This window comes from Macaca nemestrina, chromosome 19 (genome assembly GCF_043159975.1).
Source record: "Macaca nemestrina isolate mMacNem1 chromosome 19, mMacNem.hap1, whole genome shotgun sequence".
In the NCBI taxonomy this organism is placed as follows: domain Eukaryota; kingdom Metazoa; phylum Chordata; class Mammalia; order Primates; family Cercopithecidae; genus Macaca; species Macaca nemestrina.
The window spans coordinates 57,838,719-57,857,502 of record NC_092143.1 but is presented as its reverse complement, the minus strand read 5'-3'; the positions used below and the strand labels follow the sequence as shown (position 1 = coordinate 57,857,502).

The 18,784-nt window shown below is 33.6% G+C and overlaps 1 protein-coding gene across 9 annotated transcripts in view; it reads right to left on the bottom strand.

Moving 5' to 3' along the window:
• The window catches only part of LOC105498504 (nucleolar protein 4), a 395,811-nt gene that overhangs the window by 290,720 nt on the left and 86,307 nt on the right, over positions 1-18,784 (bottom strand). For 5 of the 9 annotated variants that reach the window (XM_011770675.2, XM_071085472.1, XM_011770676.3 and 2 more), the window contains exon 2: positions 17,857-18,006. In XM_011770675.2, the coding sequence (XP_011768977.1) occupies positions 17,857-18,006 (150 nt within the window). Of the gene's footprint in view, positions 1-16,838; positions 16,902-17,856; positions 18,007-18,784 lie in introns of all 9 variants that reach the window. The other 4 variants (XM_024798204.2, XM_011770683.3, XM_011770689.3 and 1 more) reach the window with 2 other exon arrangements.

The following is an 18,784-nucleotide window of genomic DNA, read 5'->3' as shown; positions in this document are numbered from 1 at the left end:
GGAGGCAGAGTTTGAAGTGAGCCAAGATTGTGCCACTGCCCTCTAGCCTGGGCAACAGAGCAAGACTGTCTCAAAAAATAATAATAATAAGATATGGGGACAATATAAGTGTCCACTGATGAATGAATAAAGAAAATATGACATAAAATATATCAATATTTAATTTTATATGTGTATATATACATATATATTTCATGTTATTACACACATATAATGAAATAATATTCAGCACTGAATAAAGAGGAAATCCTGTCATTCTCAACAACATGTATGAACCTGGGGAATATTATGGTAAGTGAAATAAACCTGACATAGAAAGACAAGCATAATCTCACCTGTATGTGGAAATTGAAAAAGTCAAACTCATAGAAGCTGAGAGTAGAATATATTGGTGGTTCCAGTGGCTGGAGGGTGAGGAAAATGAGGAGATGTTGGTCAAAGGGTACAAAGTTTCAGTTATGTAGTATGAATAAGTTCTAGAGATCAAATGTATAGCATAGTGACTGCAGATAATTCTGTATTGTATGCTTAAAATTCATTAATAGAGCAAATCACAAGTGTTACCACATGTACCCACAAATGGTTACTATATGTGGTGATGGATATGCTAATTAGCTTGATTGTAATTAGCTTGATTGCAGTAATAATTTCATAATGTAGATGTATATGAAAACATGTTGTACACCTAACATATATACAATCTATTTTTTGAGACAGGATCTCTTTCTATTGCCCAGGCTGGATTGGAGTGCTGAAATCACAGCTCACTATAGCCTCAAAGTCCTGGGTTCAAGTGATGGATCCTCCTGCCTTAGCCTCCCAATTAGCTAGGACTACAGGTGTGGACCACTACACCCAGCTTTTTTTTTTTTTTTTTTTGGTGGAGACAGGGTCTCATCATGTTGCCCAGTCTACTCTTCAACTCCTGGCCTCCAGCAATCATCCCATCTTGGTGTCCCACAGCTCTGGGACTACAGGCACGAGCAACTGCACCTGGCTACAATTTTCATTTACCAAGCATGCCTCAATAAAGCTAGCAAAAAAAGAAAATATCCTAGACAACCTTCATTACTGCAGTTCTCAGTGTGGTGACTCACACCTGTAATCCCAACAATTTGACACGCTGAGGCTGGAGGATCACTTGAGGCTAGGAGTTTGTGACAACCCAGCCAACATAGATCCTATCACTATGTAAAATTTTAAAAATTAGTTGTGCATGGTAATGTGTGTCTGTAGTCTTAGCTAGTCAAGAAGGCTGAAGAAGGAGGCTCACTTGAGCCCATGACTTTGATGTTGCAGGGAGCTATTATTATGCTACTGCACACCAGCCTGGGTGTCAGAGTGAGACAATGCCTCTTTAAAAAAAAAAAAATTAAAAGTGTCCTGTCCTTGGAAAATTCTTAAATTATGATATATTTGAATAATTACATTTCATAATTAAACTTTTGTGATGAAATACTGCCATTTGATTCTGTGTGCATCCTTATTTAACCTAATTCAGAGATAGCATTAAAAGCCTATGCACCAATCCTCTTCTAACTTGAGACCTATGCTAAGTACCTCTATGACCCTTACCCTAATGAAAGGCCTGTTCTCATTTGCTGAGAATGAATGTTTGAAATGTTAAATCAACTTTAAATAGATATTCATAAATGGTGATAACACTCAGGGACAGGTCCCTCAAGGCAGCCCATTTATCGAAGTCCTAATATCTTTCTTGCAATATGTAATAGCAGTTGCAAATAAAACCTAGAAGGAACAGAAATTTAAAAATATTTTGATTCAGATACTAAAAACACTATTCTACTATATTACAATTAACTATGTAAAATGCTATAATCGTTCATAAACGTCATAAATGTCTTAGACCCAGTTTTCCAATGTGACTACTCTGTTTCCAGATGGAAACTGGATTTTGAATATACAGAGGTACAGAACATTTTCTAGAATATTGGTGATAACAATATTTCACTTGAAAATGTATTCTTAAAAACATTTTTATATTTCAGAAAGACAAAGAGTATTTCCTTAGAATTTGTTTATGAACACAGAAACACTGTCCCTTGATAGTGATAAGATGCAAACTTTAAAGAATGGATATTAGCCTTGATCCATCTTAACTAAGCACTAAAAAAATCACAACTTCCATCTGACAATTCACATATTAAATATATAGCTCACAACAGAAATGAACATGCAAAGGATGAACTAGAAAATGGCCATATTGAACTTTATAAACTAATGACCTAACATTATTTATCAAGTAAATAATTATGGGGAATATATTTCTTACAAATGTTGTTTTCTATGAATCTAGACTTGTTTTCTTATGCTTATATAATATTATACTTTTCACTGTGGTTTTACTACCATTATTTTAGCAAATGGTTAAAACAGATTTTCCAATAACTTTTTGATAAATTGGTTGACTGCTATAAAGAGACGAAATGAATTGTCATTGTTACACAGCACAGGGCAAAGTAAAATGCTGGAAGTCAAACATGGATTTCCTAAATACTGGTCTATTTCTGTAAATTTAATGGACGATGAGTGGCTTATCCAACAGACAAGACAAATGCTAAGGGCCCAGGGAAAGCAAACAAACAAACAAAAATTTCAAGAAACCCAACGTACCAAAATGTCATCACAGAAAAAATCAGTGCTTGTTAAACTATCTTCAACTTGAGTCATGGGAAAGATTTGTTACTATTATTATCTTTTACCTTGAATTCAGAGAGAAGGAAGGAACTAGCCAGGCAAATAGAGCAAAGAGTCCTCAGCAGAATTTCTGCTCTAAAAGAGCAGCCTGGAAGATCAGGCTGCAGACATAGATAAGGAAGCAAGTTCCAGCACAAAGAGGGAGGCTCCTGTGTAATTAGCAAGTTTCACATGCATACAGTGGGTCCCAGTAAGCACTGTGGGCCCTAGTGAGCACATTCCTTTCCACATCCTTTTTTGGATAAGGCAGCTAGAAGCTTGCATGAAGCTGGTGCCTGCAGCTGCACCAATAGAAAGAACTACCTTGGGCCAGTCACATCAACCATGGCCAGGCACATCACCTAAGCTGGAGTAGAGTAGCATAGTAATAGTTCCCTGCAACCTCAAAGTCATGGGCTCAAGCAAGCCTCCTGCCTCAGCCTCCTTGACTAGCTGGGACTACAGGTACACTCTACCATGCACAACTAATTTTTAAAATTTTGCCTACCTGCCTCCCACTTAGCACATGCACAGTGGGGGAAAAGATAAGCAACATGGACTAACTTAGGCTAAGGACCTGCCAAAAAGGTTGGGGTGAGGACTGCCAGAGAGTCACACCCTATGCAAATGACAAACCTAGTCCTAATAGGATTTTTTACGCCCTATGTAGATGAAATACTCCCTCCCCACTAACTTGCTTATAAAAACCCTTGCATTTCCCTGAAGAACGGCAACCCTTTTCCTGGGACTCCTCTCTGCAGCAGAGAGCTGTTCTCTTTCTTTTGCCTATTAAATTTCTGCTCTAACCTCACCCTTGGTATGTCCATGTTCTTGATTTCCTCGGCAGTGAGACAAAGAATTTCAGTGTCATCCCAGACAATGAGGCCATTTCAGAATTATCTATGGTTGTGGAGTGGGGGAATTGTGGCACAAGGTAAATTTTTCATAACTTACCACTTCTGAAGGCCTTAATTCATTTGTGTATTGGGGAACATTGATAGTGTTTTCAGTGGAAGTATTACAGTCTAAGTCCAGTAGGACTGGAATTCATCGGTAATACAGAAAATAATAGATTAAATTATTTCCATAAATTAGAAGTAGAAATGACCTCTACCATCCAAAAAGTATAGTAATACTTCCATATAAAAGTAATTTAACCACAGCATCTTTTGATGGACTGACCAATAAAATCAGCCTCTGGAGCAATAACAGCACAACATTAGTGATCTGGTGACAAACTTATCCACCTGTAAAAAGCTCAATGATCAAGTTCTATAAAGGGCATGGTTTCCTATCTTCCATCTGTAAGTTATAAAAAAAATGACAAGCAAACTCTTTGGGAATACCTTACTGAAAATCTCATGGACAAATATACTTGTCTACTTGCCAATGTCCTGCCTTTCTGAAGAAAAAAAATGGTACTTTAAAAAGTCCTACAACTATAAGGCCAAATACTGGTCATTCCTGAGTATCACTAGCCTTCACCTTAACACAATGCAGTTAAGGTAAACATACAAGTTATCCAAAAATCTGAAATTTTAAAAGCAACCACAAGCAAACTAATTTGCAAAACTCATCTTGTAAATTCAATAATGTATAATACTAAAGTTTTCTTACATTTTCCTTTTTAGTATCAGAGTCTTCAGAAATAAATTACCTTTCCAACTTGGATCTGAAGTAACAAAGTTAGAAAAATTGAAGAAGTTAATTAATCAAAAAAATTTAATAACAAATTGTTGTTTTGCTCTATTTTTTCAGACTATGTTTCGTAAGTATGTAAGTTTATCTCCTTAACTAAGCCATAAAATAGTTCAAATTAAGAGAAAAAATAACGGAAAATAATTTTAAAACATGGGGAATCTGACCATGTCTTCTTTTCTCAGTCCCAAGTATCCTTCCTCTCTAATTACAACAATGTTTCCTTTCTAAGGTATTCAATAAAAAGGGTTTCTAACTATTCAGTTTGTATTATACATACACCTGCAAACCTCCGGTTCTTGAAATGGTAGAGAATTTGCAATCCTTAAAATTAAGATTCCCATTAATTACATGACAATTATTTGTTTTGGCTGCATTACATGGAAGAAAATGTCACCAAGCAATCTATTGTCACCAAGCAATCTGATTGTTTTCCATTAATTGAGTACTTAGTAAATGGATTATGCTGAATCAGAACTTTACATGAGTTTCATCATTTAATCCTCACAACAATCCCACAAATAGATTACCATGATCACTGTCACGATCTCTGTGTAACAGATGAGAGAGCTAAGCTTCAGAGAGGTTGTGTATTTTGTCAACTATGTACAAGAGATAGGACTCACCTGCTATTGCGGTTTCAAAGTCTATCACTTTAACCACTGTTTTATAGCCACTCCTAGTTATCAGTATTGAAAAAAGATAGAGACTGTTTCCTCCATAAAGAGCTGAGATATTAACCTCACAGCATAGGTTAATTATTCCAAAATGTTTATAATGTTCCCTGGTGTGAAGTTCTTTATAAGTGTAAAATGCTCTAACCAGTTTGTGGTGACCTTTCTGAATACAAGGGTCAGTCAAGCACTCTGTACCTTGTCTCAGGTTACAAAGTTCCACAAGAACAAGTCAGACTATGGAGCAACAACACAGAGCTCTGCCTTGAAAAAAATTAACAGGCCATCTGTTCCATTCCAGCAAAACTGATGACTAAAATGATGGCTTTGTGACAATGCTGTAATATTTTAGCAGCCAGTCAGCAAATGCGTTGGACTTCCACTTTTAATGAAATTTATGAGAGGAATGTAAATAACTGCCTCTCCCTAAAGGAATAAGACATCTAATTGTAAGAAGAAATTCACCAGCAGAGAAGCCATTCTTGGTCTAAGATTTGAACCTAATGTGCAAGCTGAAATAAAGCCATCACATAACATTGGCAAATCACGAGTAGAAACAATCATTTTATAAAGCAAACAAACAAAAATAAGCTAATCAAAAGATTTATCAACCAAAATTAAACAATTTTAACCTAAATTCACTTGTGTAATTAAAAAAATGATTAGTGTTCCTAAATATCAGTAATTTGAAAATGTAACTGGGTGCTTCGGTATATTGTGCACCTTTTCAGACACAGAGCTTTTGAGCAAACAATACCTAATATAATCACACAAATTCTTAAAATCACCTTTCTCCACCTTTTGTTTTTAAAATGAATTTAGAGAACAGAATAATGCCTTTATTTACTAGAATAAATATATGAACACCATAGTTTTTGCCAAATATCGAACTGTATATTTCTAAAAGAATTTGCCCTTGAGGTCAAACTTCTGACATTTTCTCTTATGAATATCCTGGGGATCATGGATAAAGAATAAACTAGAAATAATCTCCTAGTGAAATTTGTTTATCTTACTATATTTGAGAAAATTTGTATCACAAACCCTCTGCAATATATATAACTGGATAATTAAGGTATAGAAAATTTATTTGTAAAACATAAGATTAAAATTAAATTGAACAGATCCTACAAATCCAAATTAAAAACCCATATGTCCTGATTCATAAACATATAGAACACCGAACTCCAGCAAGGCCTCTATCTTGAGGAAAAGAAATCTAGGCTCTATGCGTATCTCCAATTCAAGGAACAGCTCTCTGTCTTTTTCTGTTTTATATATTGAATGCCTTTGCATTTAGGACTTTAAAAAGTATGCAACCACTGTCACATTTGAGCCCAAGTGGAATATAATGTGATGACTTACATTAGCTATGACTTTGATAATTTTCTAGATGTGTTACAAAATTGAAATGCTCAGACACTAATTTTCTTTTCTATTAAAATAAATTTTTTAACCCACTTGTCCATGAAAAAGGATTAACAGTGTACATCAATGTACTACTGCAGAGGAAATAATTAATTTGCAGAGATATGTAAGGAAACAGTCTTGCAAAGATAAAGACATTTTTTTAACTACATATTTATTTATCCAGCAAATAACTATTGAATGCATAGGCACCATAATTACCACTGAATACTACCCAATATGGTTCTACGGCACTAATGTGACTGGACATATCAAATTCTTGGAATTATCTATTGGTAATTGTTTGATTAGTTTCAAAGCAACTCTGAAAAAGGCTTTAATCAGGACTCAACAAGAAAATTCACAGATAAAAAGTTCTTGTCTAGCAACAATGAGTTAGACAAAAGACAGACATACTGGCCTGCCTAAACAAATTTGTAATCACTGTATCTCTCAAAATTTTTTGCTTGGGAACACTAACTACTCATCTATCTATAGACAGAGTATCTATCTGACCTTTCAACATCTGTTAAAGACCAAAAGAATTCCTGTGCCTAAATGATGTTTCCAATAGCAAAACCAGGAAACTGCCAGATTTGCACAACCACCCCTAAATCCCCATGCTCCCTGGTGGAGGATTATCATGTTTTCTTTGAGTTCCTATCAATCCTGCAGTACTGTTTGTTTTGCTATGACTCTGGGAGTATTAGCATTACTCTAATGCACATTTGTAGAAAAGCACTGCCCACATTTTCTTTTTCTCCCTTCTTCTCTGATCATGTTTTCCCTCAGTCTTCACACCCATTCATCTACCCTTGCCTTTTTTACCTAGTTGAGATGGCTGATCTAGTCCAGTCAGGAGGATCTGGGTTGATTTTTAAATAGGATTAAGTTTGCTAGATAAAATATAAGACACCTAATTCAGTTTTAGTTCTAGATAAACATACAATATTGGAGCCAAACATATTAAAACTATTGTTTATCTGAAATTCAAATATAACTGGTCATCCTGTGGGTGTTAAATCTAGCAACCTTAAAGAGTATATTTATCTAATATGAATGAAAATATTGGTTTGAGTCTGAAGGTAATTTTAACTTTGGAAAAAATTGTTATGTCAGGAAAATCTAAGGCTATGCCAAGAGCAGAAGTGATAGGGTAGGTGGCAGTGATTACTGGGGAGTCTGCAGGCAGCTTGAAATCATAGTGCCCATCTAAAGCAAGGCTTTCCAGCATTCTATATCAACAGCACAGGTATACATACATTTCACATCATAAGCTAGCACATATCCACACTCATAAAATCAAACTGATCATTTCTATTCTCTTCTCTACTTCATTTTTTAAAAGTGATCACAGCCCAATAAATTAACTTGATGAGTCACAAGTGGATTATGGTATCTAATGGAAAAAAAAACCCAAAAAAACAAAAAACAAAAAACACCAGTCTAAAGCAGAGGAATGCACTCTGTTCATCCAAAGTTATTTTGTAGTGCTAAGAATTTGATGAGTATGTGGTCAAATTTAAAATAAAAGTAGGCAAATCTGAAGAAGGTATAAAGCAGGCAGGAGTATTTTTAGATAGTTCAAGTCAGTTTTTCAGACAGATAAAAACAATTTGGAGATTTGAGGCAAATGCATTCAACACAGAGCAAAAGAAATGAAAAGTGAATGTGGTACAGAGGTAGGAAGTGAGTATTCTCCAAAGATAGGGAAATGGTACAAGTGCTAGACCAGAGGCAAAAACAGCTTAAAAGAAGGCAAAGCATTTCACTATATAATATAAAAAAACTAGAGGAGGAAAACATATACAGGTAGCAGTATTCTAGGGCACCATCAGATGAATTTGTTATTACATCAGTATACATTCGTAGACTGAAGTGTAATCAAGCAGAAAATAGAATGTGGTTTATGTTAAATTATAATTAATTTTCGTTGGAAACTTGTTTTGCTTTACTGATTATATTTCAAATTCAGATATATTGATATTCACGAAAGAGCTTTATTTTATTATTTTAGCCTTTTATAATGATTAACATATTTAATCTGGAACCTTATTTACAATAATTAAAATAGCCATCCACTGAGTAAATGAAACCATTTCAAAAAAGAAATAGTCAAACTGGAGATGTATCCCTAAACTTGTGGGTGCTATTTTTCTGTCACTTCTTTTTATTTTATTTTATTTTACTTTTATTTTTTTAGAGACAGAGACTCACTCTGGCACTCAGGCTGCAGTGCAATGGCATGATCATGGCTCACTGCAGCCTCAAACTCCTGGGCAGGTGATCACCCACCTCAGCCTCCTGAGCATCTAGGACTAGAGGCATGCTCCACCATGCTCAGCTAATTTTTTTTATTTTTATTTTTTGTAGAGATAGCATCCAGCTATGTGGCTCAGGCTGGTCTCAAACTCCTGGTCTCAAGCAATTCTCCCATCTTAGCCTCTGAAAGCACTGAGATCACAGGCATGCACCACCACATTCGGCTATGTTATTTCTCATGACTGAATATTTGGCTGCTAAGGAAAAGATTGTCAAAACAGAGAATTCTTATATTAGATGAAAAAATAAGCAGATGGGCAATGAAAAATATCTTTTTCATACAGGTTCACTAATAGTAAAATAAAGAGAATTCCTAAATATTGCATTAAATAAGATAACTCAGCAAAGTCATTGTTTATAGAATTACTTGTGACATGAAGAATTACATTAAAATACACAATTACTTACATGGGAGTGTGGAAAACCTCTTCCTGTCTTGATTTTTCCTGAAGAGTATGTGTAATATGATACATTTATATTTCCTTTGGGCCCTAGGGGAGAACCACAAAGAATGCCACTTTTCTGGTCTAGAGTTCATCGGCATGTTCACACCCTCCTAGGCTGCTATTGCAACTCCCTTGTTAAAGTTTACCTTTCTTACACACTGCTGGTCAGTGGGGAGCCAGCAATTCTTTTTGAATGCATATCCAAGAATACAGTTGCTGTAGCCGCTCAAAGCAGGCAATCATTAGCCACGTTAGGGAGACAGAGAAAGATGGTGAAGATTTCACTTCATTCTGTTAGGGACTCCAGTAATTTGCATATCCTTCATGTATTTATGCAGGCAAAGTGCAGAATCTGTGAGATGATGACAGTGCACTCTGGATGCAGAATTAGTTGTCTGAATTATTGAATTGCTCGATAACTGGCAAATAAGAAACATATTTTTCAAAGGTACCAAGTAGAGAACTGGCTATGTGGTTTCTTTTATAAAATGTCTCTCAACTGGGAGTGTTTACCGTTCTCACTAGGTGATTTTACAAATAGAGAACAAGAAGGCGTTTTGGTTATCACAGTATCTGGGGGTTGGTGATGCTGAAAATTAACATATTATGGGATATTAAAAGGCCTGGAGTACTTGGGACAATGCTATTTGTCTGCCCCTAAGGCCTATATAGCCCAATTGAGAGACAACGCTTTAGACTATATCAATGATTAGACACTAATGAATATATCTGACCAAATATACCATGTCTATGTGTTATCTATTGATGAGAAAAAGCACAGAAAGATAGAAATTTCCTGTTCCAAATTCCAAATTCTCAAAAGAAGCAACTAGGTTACCGACTCAGTTTCTTTCGGAATTCACCCGTAACCAAGAAACTCAAATAGAGCTGAGGAAAGTGTTCACTGTGAGAGGACGTTCCCAGGAAATTGAGGGTGGGGGGAGAATGGGGAGAAGAAGAGATAAATGGATAAAAATAGGTAAAAGCTGGCTCTTATCATAAGACAACTAAGTCTGCTGCTCATAAAGCTAGTGAATAATATTCTCAAATTTATGAGAAAATCATGAATGAAGACATGGGTGGGTGTTATCCATAGGTCACTAAGGAGCATAGTAGACAAAAAAAAGAAGTTAGCTTTTGATTACCTGGTTAATAGGGGGGAAAAGCAATTTAGAACATCTGTTACCCCCAAAGCCACTCCATATTAAAAGAAAAAACCCATATTTCTAGTCACCACATTATTGTAATATCTATAATTTTTGAAGTTCGAAGCAATTATTATATTAAAACTTTACCTATATTATTTATGGCCCTAAAAACAACCTTACAAAATAATAACATGCCAACATCACACATGCAGAACTTACACTATGGGATTTAAACTCAAGTCTAGCTGGCATCAAAGCTGGCCCATTCTCTCTCCACAATCTCATGCCAGTCTCCTATGTCTTACATCTCCTTGCCATTATCTTCTATGCAAATTCATTACCTATATAGTAATTTATACAGGCACATACATGCAGACACTTTAAGAAATTTGGTCATTTTAATTTTTTTTACACTATCAGACTAGCAAGGAAAACAAACCTCTTGATCTGAGTGAGAATCACCCACTAGAAGGCATTAACCAGCTACTTTTTAAAGCCGCATTGGCTCCTTTTCACCACTAGGGAGCACTAAAGTAGTAATTTACTAGGCTGTCATAAAGAGCTAATGAAGTTTCTCCAAAAGGTAAATTATATTTCAAAGAATATTCACTGGGATATTATAATTTAATATAAAAATTATTGATGATGTGGTGTATGACATTAGCTGATGATAAACTTCTTTGGATAAGCTCTTACATCATTTTTTTTTGTCTCCACTACCAAGAAGACAGCTTCTGAATCTTAAAGATTTGCAGTATTACTCTGGCCACTGCAATGAGCAACTACACCTATATGAGATATAATTCAATTTTAATAAATGACAATAAGCTATTCTTTTGTTTTAGGATTGCTAGTTGATAAATTTAATTATCATGACGATTTATTTTTAACTGTTTCCTTCTGAGATGTTGTACACATCTGACAGTAATCTGAATAATATTCAGTAGCTGTAGTTAATATTTAGAAATCACTTGTGTAAAATCTATATATGTTTGTGTGGATATAGGGTGTGTGTGTATGGGTGTAACTAATAAATAAACCAATGTGAAAAGTAATGTGTTTATATTCTACCTCAAATGTGAGGTAGTATATCTATCTATATATCTATCTATATATATATTGTTCTCTATATACATGAGAATATATATAGAGAGATAGATCTACATCTTTGTATATTTATATCTCTATAGATACATAGAGATATATCTACATATGTATATATAGATATGTATCTATATATCTAATAGACATATATGTATATATAGAGAAAAAGAGACAGATGGATACATATGTCTATATAGATACAAACAGATATAGAAAGATATAGATCAATTTATCTATAGATAGCTATAGATATATCTAGATATTTTACATTTATATAGAGAGATATAAATCAAAATAACCTAACAAAATTATCTGTAAAATACCTACATTTGAGTGCTATTTTATACTGCTAAACTCTCTAAGGTAAACTAGCTATAAAATACAATTCTAGATCACAGATCTATTGTGTAACAGTGTAAATTATTAATGAGTTCAATATTGGACAAAGTCTACCAAAAATTTGGACTTGGAATACTTCATTTTAAGTTTTTTCTATCTCTGTTAGACATTCAGAACAGCAGCTTATTTAAGGTACTCTAGTTTGTAATAATAAAATGCGGAAAAAACAATGGATCTGCATTAAAAAGGCAGGAACCTATATTTGTCTGTTGTGTTATTTTGCCTTAATTTTATTTCTACATTAAAGAATTTGGCTACAGAAATGAAATTAAGTTCTGACCCTGATAGAGATTTTCTTCGCCCCTTTGCTTCAAAGACAACCTATACTTGCGCTTAGATCTGTGGCAAGAAAGGGAAAAATTCAAAAGAGTAAAAAGAAGTGAAAGAGACTCAAACACACAGTATTTTTATATTCTATGAGTGAATCATGTCTAGAGAGCATTTTTTTCTGAGAAATGTAATTCTCAGTTTTTCATTTAATAACATTAATTTATTTCGAAATATACTCTAACATTTTTAAATATTTTGAATAAATATAGTTCCCCTTTTTTGGAAAATAAAGATTTTTCTATGGAGTTTGCTGAGACTTCTTCCTCATCTTGATGACATGGTTCTTAACTTTTAACTGGCAAACACATACCAAACGCTATTGGGTGTGATGCCACATTAGGACTCATATAAAAATCAGGGCTGGGTGCGATGGCTCATGCCTGTAATCCCAGCACTTTGGGAGGCCAAGGCAGGCAGATCACCTGAGGTCAGGAGTTTGAGACCAGCCTGACCAACATGGTAAAACCCCGTCTCTACTAAAAATACAAAAAAAAAAAAAAAAAAAAAAATTAACCATGCATGGTGGTGAATGCCTGTAATTCCAATAATTTGGGAAGCTGAGGCAGAAGAATCACTTGAACCTGGGAGGCGGAGGTTGCAGTGAGCTGAGATCATGCTATTTCACTCCAGTGTGGGCAACAAGAGTAAAACTCTGTCTCAAAAAGTAAAAATAAAAAAAAATCAGGCAGGTCCTGTTCTAAATGGGAGGTCAACAGATTGCTCTATGCCAATGACTCACATTTTCTTTCTATCTTACTCCTGACTTGAGTTAAATTTAGCTACAGATGAGAGACAGAAGCATGTATGTTAAATGATCATATAAAGTATCAATGACTGCTAGCAACTTAAGTGATTCTCCACCTTCTCTTGCCTAATGATATTTGAATTTTATATAAAGATACAGGGGTCAACGGTTTAACCCAAATAGATTGAGTTCTAATTGTAAAACTTGAGGCACTATGACACAGAAGAAAAATGTGCTTGGGACCAAAGCCTTCTTGGCATGAATCACAAATGTATATAGATAAACCCCTATTTTAACACTGTTAAGATCTGCAAACTCTACAAACTCTGTTTTAGACTATAGAATTGCATCATATATGTGAGTGAATTGTGGCCTATGCACAAAGAGGTTAAATGTATTGTTCAGAATTCTTGAATTTGACTTTAGTGCTATTTTTCCACACCAAGATGGCTGCAAATTTGGTTCATTAGTCCCATTATAAGTTGACAAAAATTCTGAGAATTTTTGCATGACAAACTAGCAGAAACTGGTGCAAGTTAGAATATTCTATTTAGCAATAGAGACAGTGAACCAATAGATATTCACTAAAAGAACTAGGCAAAAAATAATGCTAACTAGAGTTTTAAGGTTACGTGTCCTAGATATGACAGAATAAAGATTTTCTTTGTTAATCTTCAGAGTAAGGCTGTAGAGATTCCACACGAATATGTTACTATTCTACAGCATATCTCTGGAAAGGAATATTCCATTCATATTAAAAGCATTTTTTTTTAAAAAAAAAAGAGCCAATTTTATTTTTTCCACAAAATTAATTTGAAATTAGTTTAACAGATTTAATCTTTGGGAAAAGCAAATGAAATAACTGAAACTCTCACAAATTTCATCTGGCAGGACAGCTCCTAAACACAAGAACTCTGGCCTTTCCTCATGCTTTCTTATAAACCCAAACTGTGGACTTTCAGGGATAGTGACACCTACAGGAAGCACCAAAAAAATGCCTGCAAGAAAAGTTATTACTATTCCTGTCTACCAACACAGAGGCATCAGAGCGGGCCTAGGAAATTAGATCCGTAATTGTAATTAGGGTAAATGATAGAGCTATGCTAATTTTGCTGCCTGTCCTTCTACATGAAACATGAGTAGTGATTGGACAAAGAAGGAGAGAAATAACACCAATCACAAGTTTACTATATGCCAAGCACTTTACACACAGTAACTCATTCATTTTAGCACACAATGTGTATCATTATCCACCATATAAAGAAAAAGAGTAAATAATTTGCCAAAAGTGGTACAGATACGAAATGAGTGTTAGATTTGAAATTTGAAACTGCGTTAGTCTGGCTTCCAGCCTATTTCCTTTTAGCTATAGCATATGTTCTCCACTCCTGACTTGAATGTAATTATTGGCAGTTATATATATGAGTAATACATGTAAGTTTACAATATCACACTGTGAGTTGTGTGTGTGTGTATGTGTTTATGCACAGATATATGCAGACTGTTTTCTCTATTGATAACACTGACTTTCCCTCTTAGTTCCTGGATTTCTACCAGTTAGTCTTATTTTACATGTATCAAGAAAGAGCTCTGAAACTTAACCCTTTGATTAGTCCCTAATTTAAGAAATGTGTCTGAACTCGCTTACCCTGTGATATAATACAATTGATAAAAGAAAACCAGAAAACAGTGATGTATTCACAGAAGATGAAGTTTTGGCAGAATTTGAGAAGAGTTACAAACTAGAAGACAAAACAGGATCTCAAGTTATTTTTATAATGTCACATCATTAATTTTGAAGTGACTTTCCAAATTGCTAACCACATCTGCATTCAGATTCTATTTTTTAGTAAAAGGATATGTTTTAAGTTCAAACATGAGTGATATTGAATGGTCCTACCTCTTCTCCATTTTGTTCATGTAGATAACCAAGAGTAGACTATAGACAAATATATTGAAAGAAACACATTCAATGTACCAGTAAGTTAATACATACACAGATACAAATGTAGAAAAGAGACCTAAGAGTCACTATAATTCAATAACGACTGAAAAAATAATCATGATAGCCTTTACATATTCCTCAAATGTGTCATTTTGTGTGGGATTTTCAAGAGCTCATGAGAAATAATATATATACCCTCCAATTTTAGCTAAAGTTAAATCAGATTGCAATACAGTTTAAGTTTTATAAATGCCTAGATATTTCAAGGAATGATATACTGCAGATAGAAAAACCAAATGCATTCAAAAGTTAATCCAATATTAAAGGACCACCATTTCCTGCAGAATGAAAACATAGAAAGATTTGCAAAAAGGCAAAGTAAATAAAATGACCACTAGATCTATTGATAATATTGTTAAGACAATATGATACACTTTAATATGATTAGTTGTATAAGTATGGTTTCTTGGCCATGTAGGAAAAAGGAGAAAAAGAAGGTCAATAAACATAATCATTATGCATGCTCTATAAGCTAATGTTTAAGAATTAGAAAGAACTCCTAAACTTAATGGGAACCATTATAATTGCAATAGTTATCTAGCTAATCCTACCTATGACTAGCCAAATTCAGCATTAGTATTAAGAATTAAAGTCTGGCCCAACAGTCTATGGCCTTAATAGCACTAAACCATTCTATTTCAAATTACATTTTAGTTTTATGCCCCATTAATTGAACACTTTCATCACATTTTAACATTAGACTTAAATTCATTGTAGAGTCGTATGCACAGTTTCACTGGCACTGCAAGCAGTTCTATATTTTGTTTCTTTCCTACAATGAATTATTACTGCATAAAAAGGAAATGTTTCCCAATTAGAATTCTACTTAGAGAGATCAGAGGGAAAAAGTTTAGGCCAAAAAGAACCTTCACGTACTAGGAAAAGGTGACAACACTTTAGATGTGCAAATAAAAACTTGGGAAAAGAGAGGATATTCAAATAAGACATTCTCAAGAGGGATTAGATGAGGTTTCAGATTCTGGATATACTTTCAAAGGTTGTATCCCTACCCCAAAATGTAGAAAATGTCTTCCAAATATTAATTCAAAATTGTGTATACTGGAAACATGTTTATCAATTTATTGCAAGTGTTTAGCATGCATAATGGCAATGGATCAGATTCTCTACATTTCATTTAAGAAAACACGGGGCAAGAGATTTGGATTTAAATCACTGACTCATTTTGCATTTTGATTAAAGGTCTATAATAAATGCATTTCAAAGATTAAATTATTTTAAATTGCTTTTGGCACCTAAACAGATTTGACTTCCACACTGCTATTGACAATGAAACCACTTGATTTTTTCTTGTTATTTTGGTTTTTGTTTTTATTCATTTAATACAACTGAAATTATGCATCCCTAGCAAAGTCCTTTTACAAAGTCCTATCGAGTTCAGGTAGCTATTTCATGAAAATGCATTATTATAAGATTACACAGTTAGTGATATTAGTAGATCAATATACATTTCTTTTTTTCCTATTACTGTCCAGAGGAATAACCCTGGCTTAGGAGACAGGCAAAATGAGTATGTTCAGTAATGTTAGTCTATATAAAAATATCTCAAGAAGCTAGGCCATTATCATTAGTCATGATAAGAATGTCTCCTGGAATGTGTAAGTCAAAAGAAAGTTTATGTGGCAGATTTATGTAAGGAAACTTACAATAGTGCCTGCCCACAAACCATGCAATTTGGAAACAGCCAAGAAACAAAACCATAGAGAAGGAGGGATAAATACAACATGTATTAGGGGTTATTATGCAACTACAAAGATTCAATATGACCCTGGCAATATAGCAAAAAATAGTTATGAAAAAGAAGCTATTTCTTATGCTCAGTAGCTAATTTTCAAACATAGGTACCTGTATTTGAAACTTTGAGCATTTCACACATTTTTCTGTATCTGAAAAAAAAATGGATCCAGACTGATATTGTATATCAATATAGCTGAAAACAGTTAATATAAAGGTAGCCAAAAGCAAAATTCAATAAGAATTCTCAAAAAGGATATTATTCTCATTGCTGACAAAGTAATTCGGATGTACATTTCGCTCATATAGGAGAAGAATAATTTACTGTTCAATTTTCCTAGACAGGATGAAATACCTATAGTAATATGATTTTATAAAGTTTTTAAATAAAAAGCTAGATTAAAGTGTCTAGATCAAACTGTAGGTATAATTAGAAACTTTAGAAATAATATATTACTCCATTTTGACAAAATATATTTCGATATCTAACAGTTAATTAAATCTGCTTTTTGCAAAATTTATGACAAAAACATCATATACTTCCATTTTTAAACTTTCAAGGGCATTCGATCTATTAAAATAACACATATCTTTTAATAGTCTATCCTAGAAAATTAAGAAATACATACCCTTCAGGATAAATATATTGAATATAAGGTGACATAAGAAAATTACACAAAATGTTCTTACTCATTTTATTATTACTATGAACTAGAAAATACCTAAACATATTAATATGATTTGATGGAAAATAAATGTTGATAGTAGTGGTAGTATAAAAGTTCTTATGTTCCAGTCCACAATTCTTATGCTATGACTCACTGAATATATAATATTCATAATATAATATATAATATATGTTCCCATTTGTGGGTATTTGATTGGGACTACCACATATTACACATTTTTAAAAGCAACAACATGAAAATTCTAGAGACAGTTTTAAATTATATGAATAGATTAGTGAACATACAGCCAAAATAATTATAGTTTAAATGTTGGGCAAGACCATCATATGGCCTAATTTATGTTGAAGATAGAATATTTATAATTATCAAAACCATTTAAACAAGGATACGTAATATCAAGTCTCAAAATGCATGCTCTTTTTTTTTCTTTTTTAACTTACTGCTTTGTAAGTTCTCTTTTGTCCAGCATGTTTCCGAATTTGTTCTCCATTTGGCCCCGTTTCCACATGCATCGAATAAATAATGTCAAAGAAATCTTCAACCACAGCTACCCGTCGTAAAGACAGCTTCTCATCTACCCCTACGCCATCCTGGAAACAAAACAACAACAAAAACACATAAGATTAATAAACCAATTTGCATTTAATAAATAAATTGATTAAAACAAAATGTTTTTATAACCTCAACAAAATCGTCTATATAGGAAATATCAAAAATTCATGAATGAATATTTCACTATTTTATGCATTGCTTACATACAGAACTTGAAGAAACATGAGAGAAGACATTTGGCATAGTTAATATTGAATAAATCATGCTTACCCACAAATTCCATCTTTTAAGTTTTTATAATGACTTATTTGTTGCCATCAGTACAACTTTCTTAAATTATGTTAAAATATATTTTAAGGCCCAGTAATTTTTTATTGTAATAATTAAATTCAAATTTAATTCACCCAAACAATATTGAGTTGCTGGGTGCTGGAAGCTGTAATTTGAGAAATGAAAAAATGATACAGAGTTATCCTAGGTTATTGTATAACGTAGGAAAGAAAACATATTTACTATGCTATCAGTATTGGTCTAAAGAACTATATGTGGTCAAGGTTAAAAACATGAGCGCTACAAATTATCTGTGTGAAATTTAGATCTTCTACTTGGAAGCAGCATATTTTGTGCAAATCACTTAAACTTCTCTAAATTTCAGTTTTTCTCTCCTGTAAAATAAAGAGCCCACTACACAGAACTGTTGTAAGAATTAAATGAAATGATACATTTAAAGGATGTAATCCAATCTTTGCCATATAATGAATGCTCAGTAAATGGTGGCTCTTGTCATTTTCAGGACCATGATAAAAAGTATGCAAA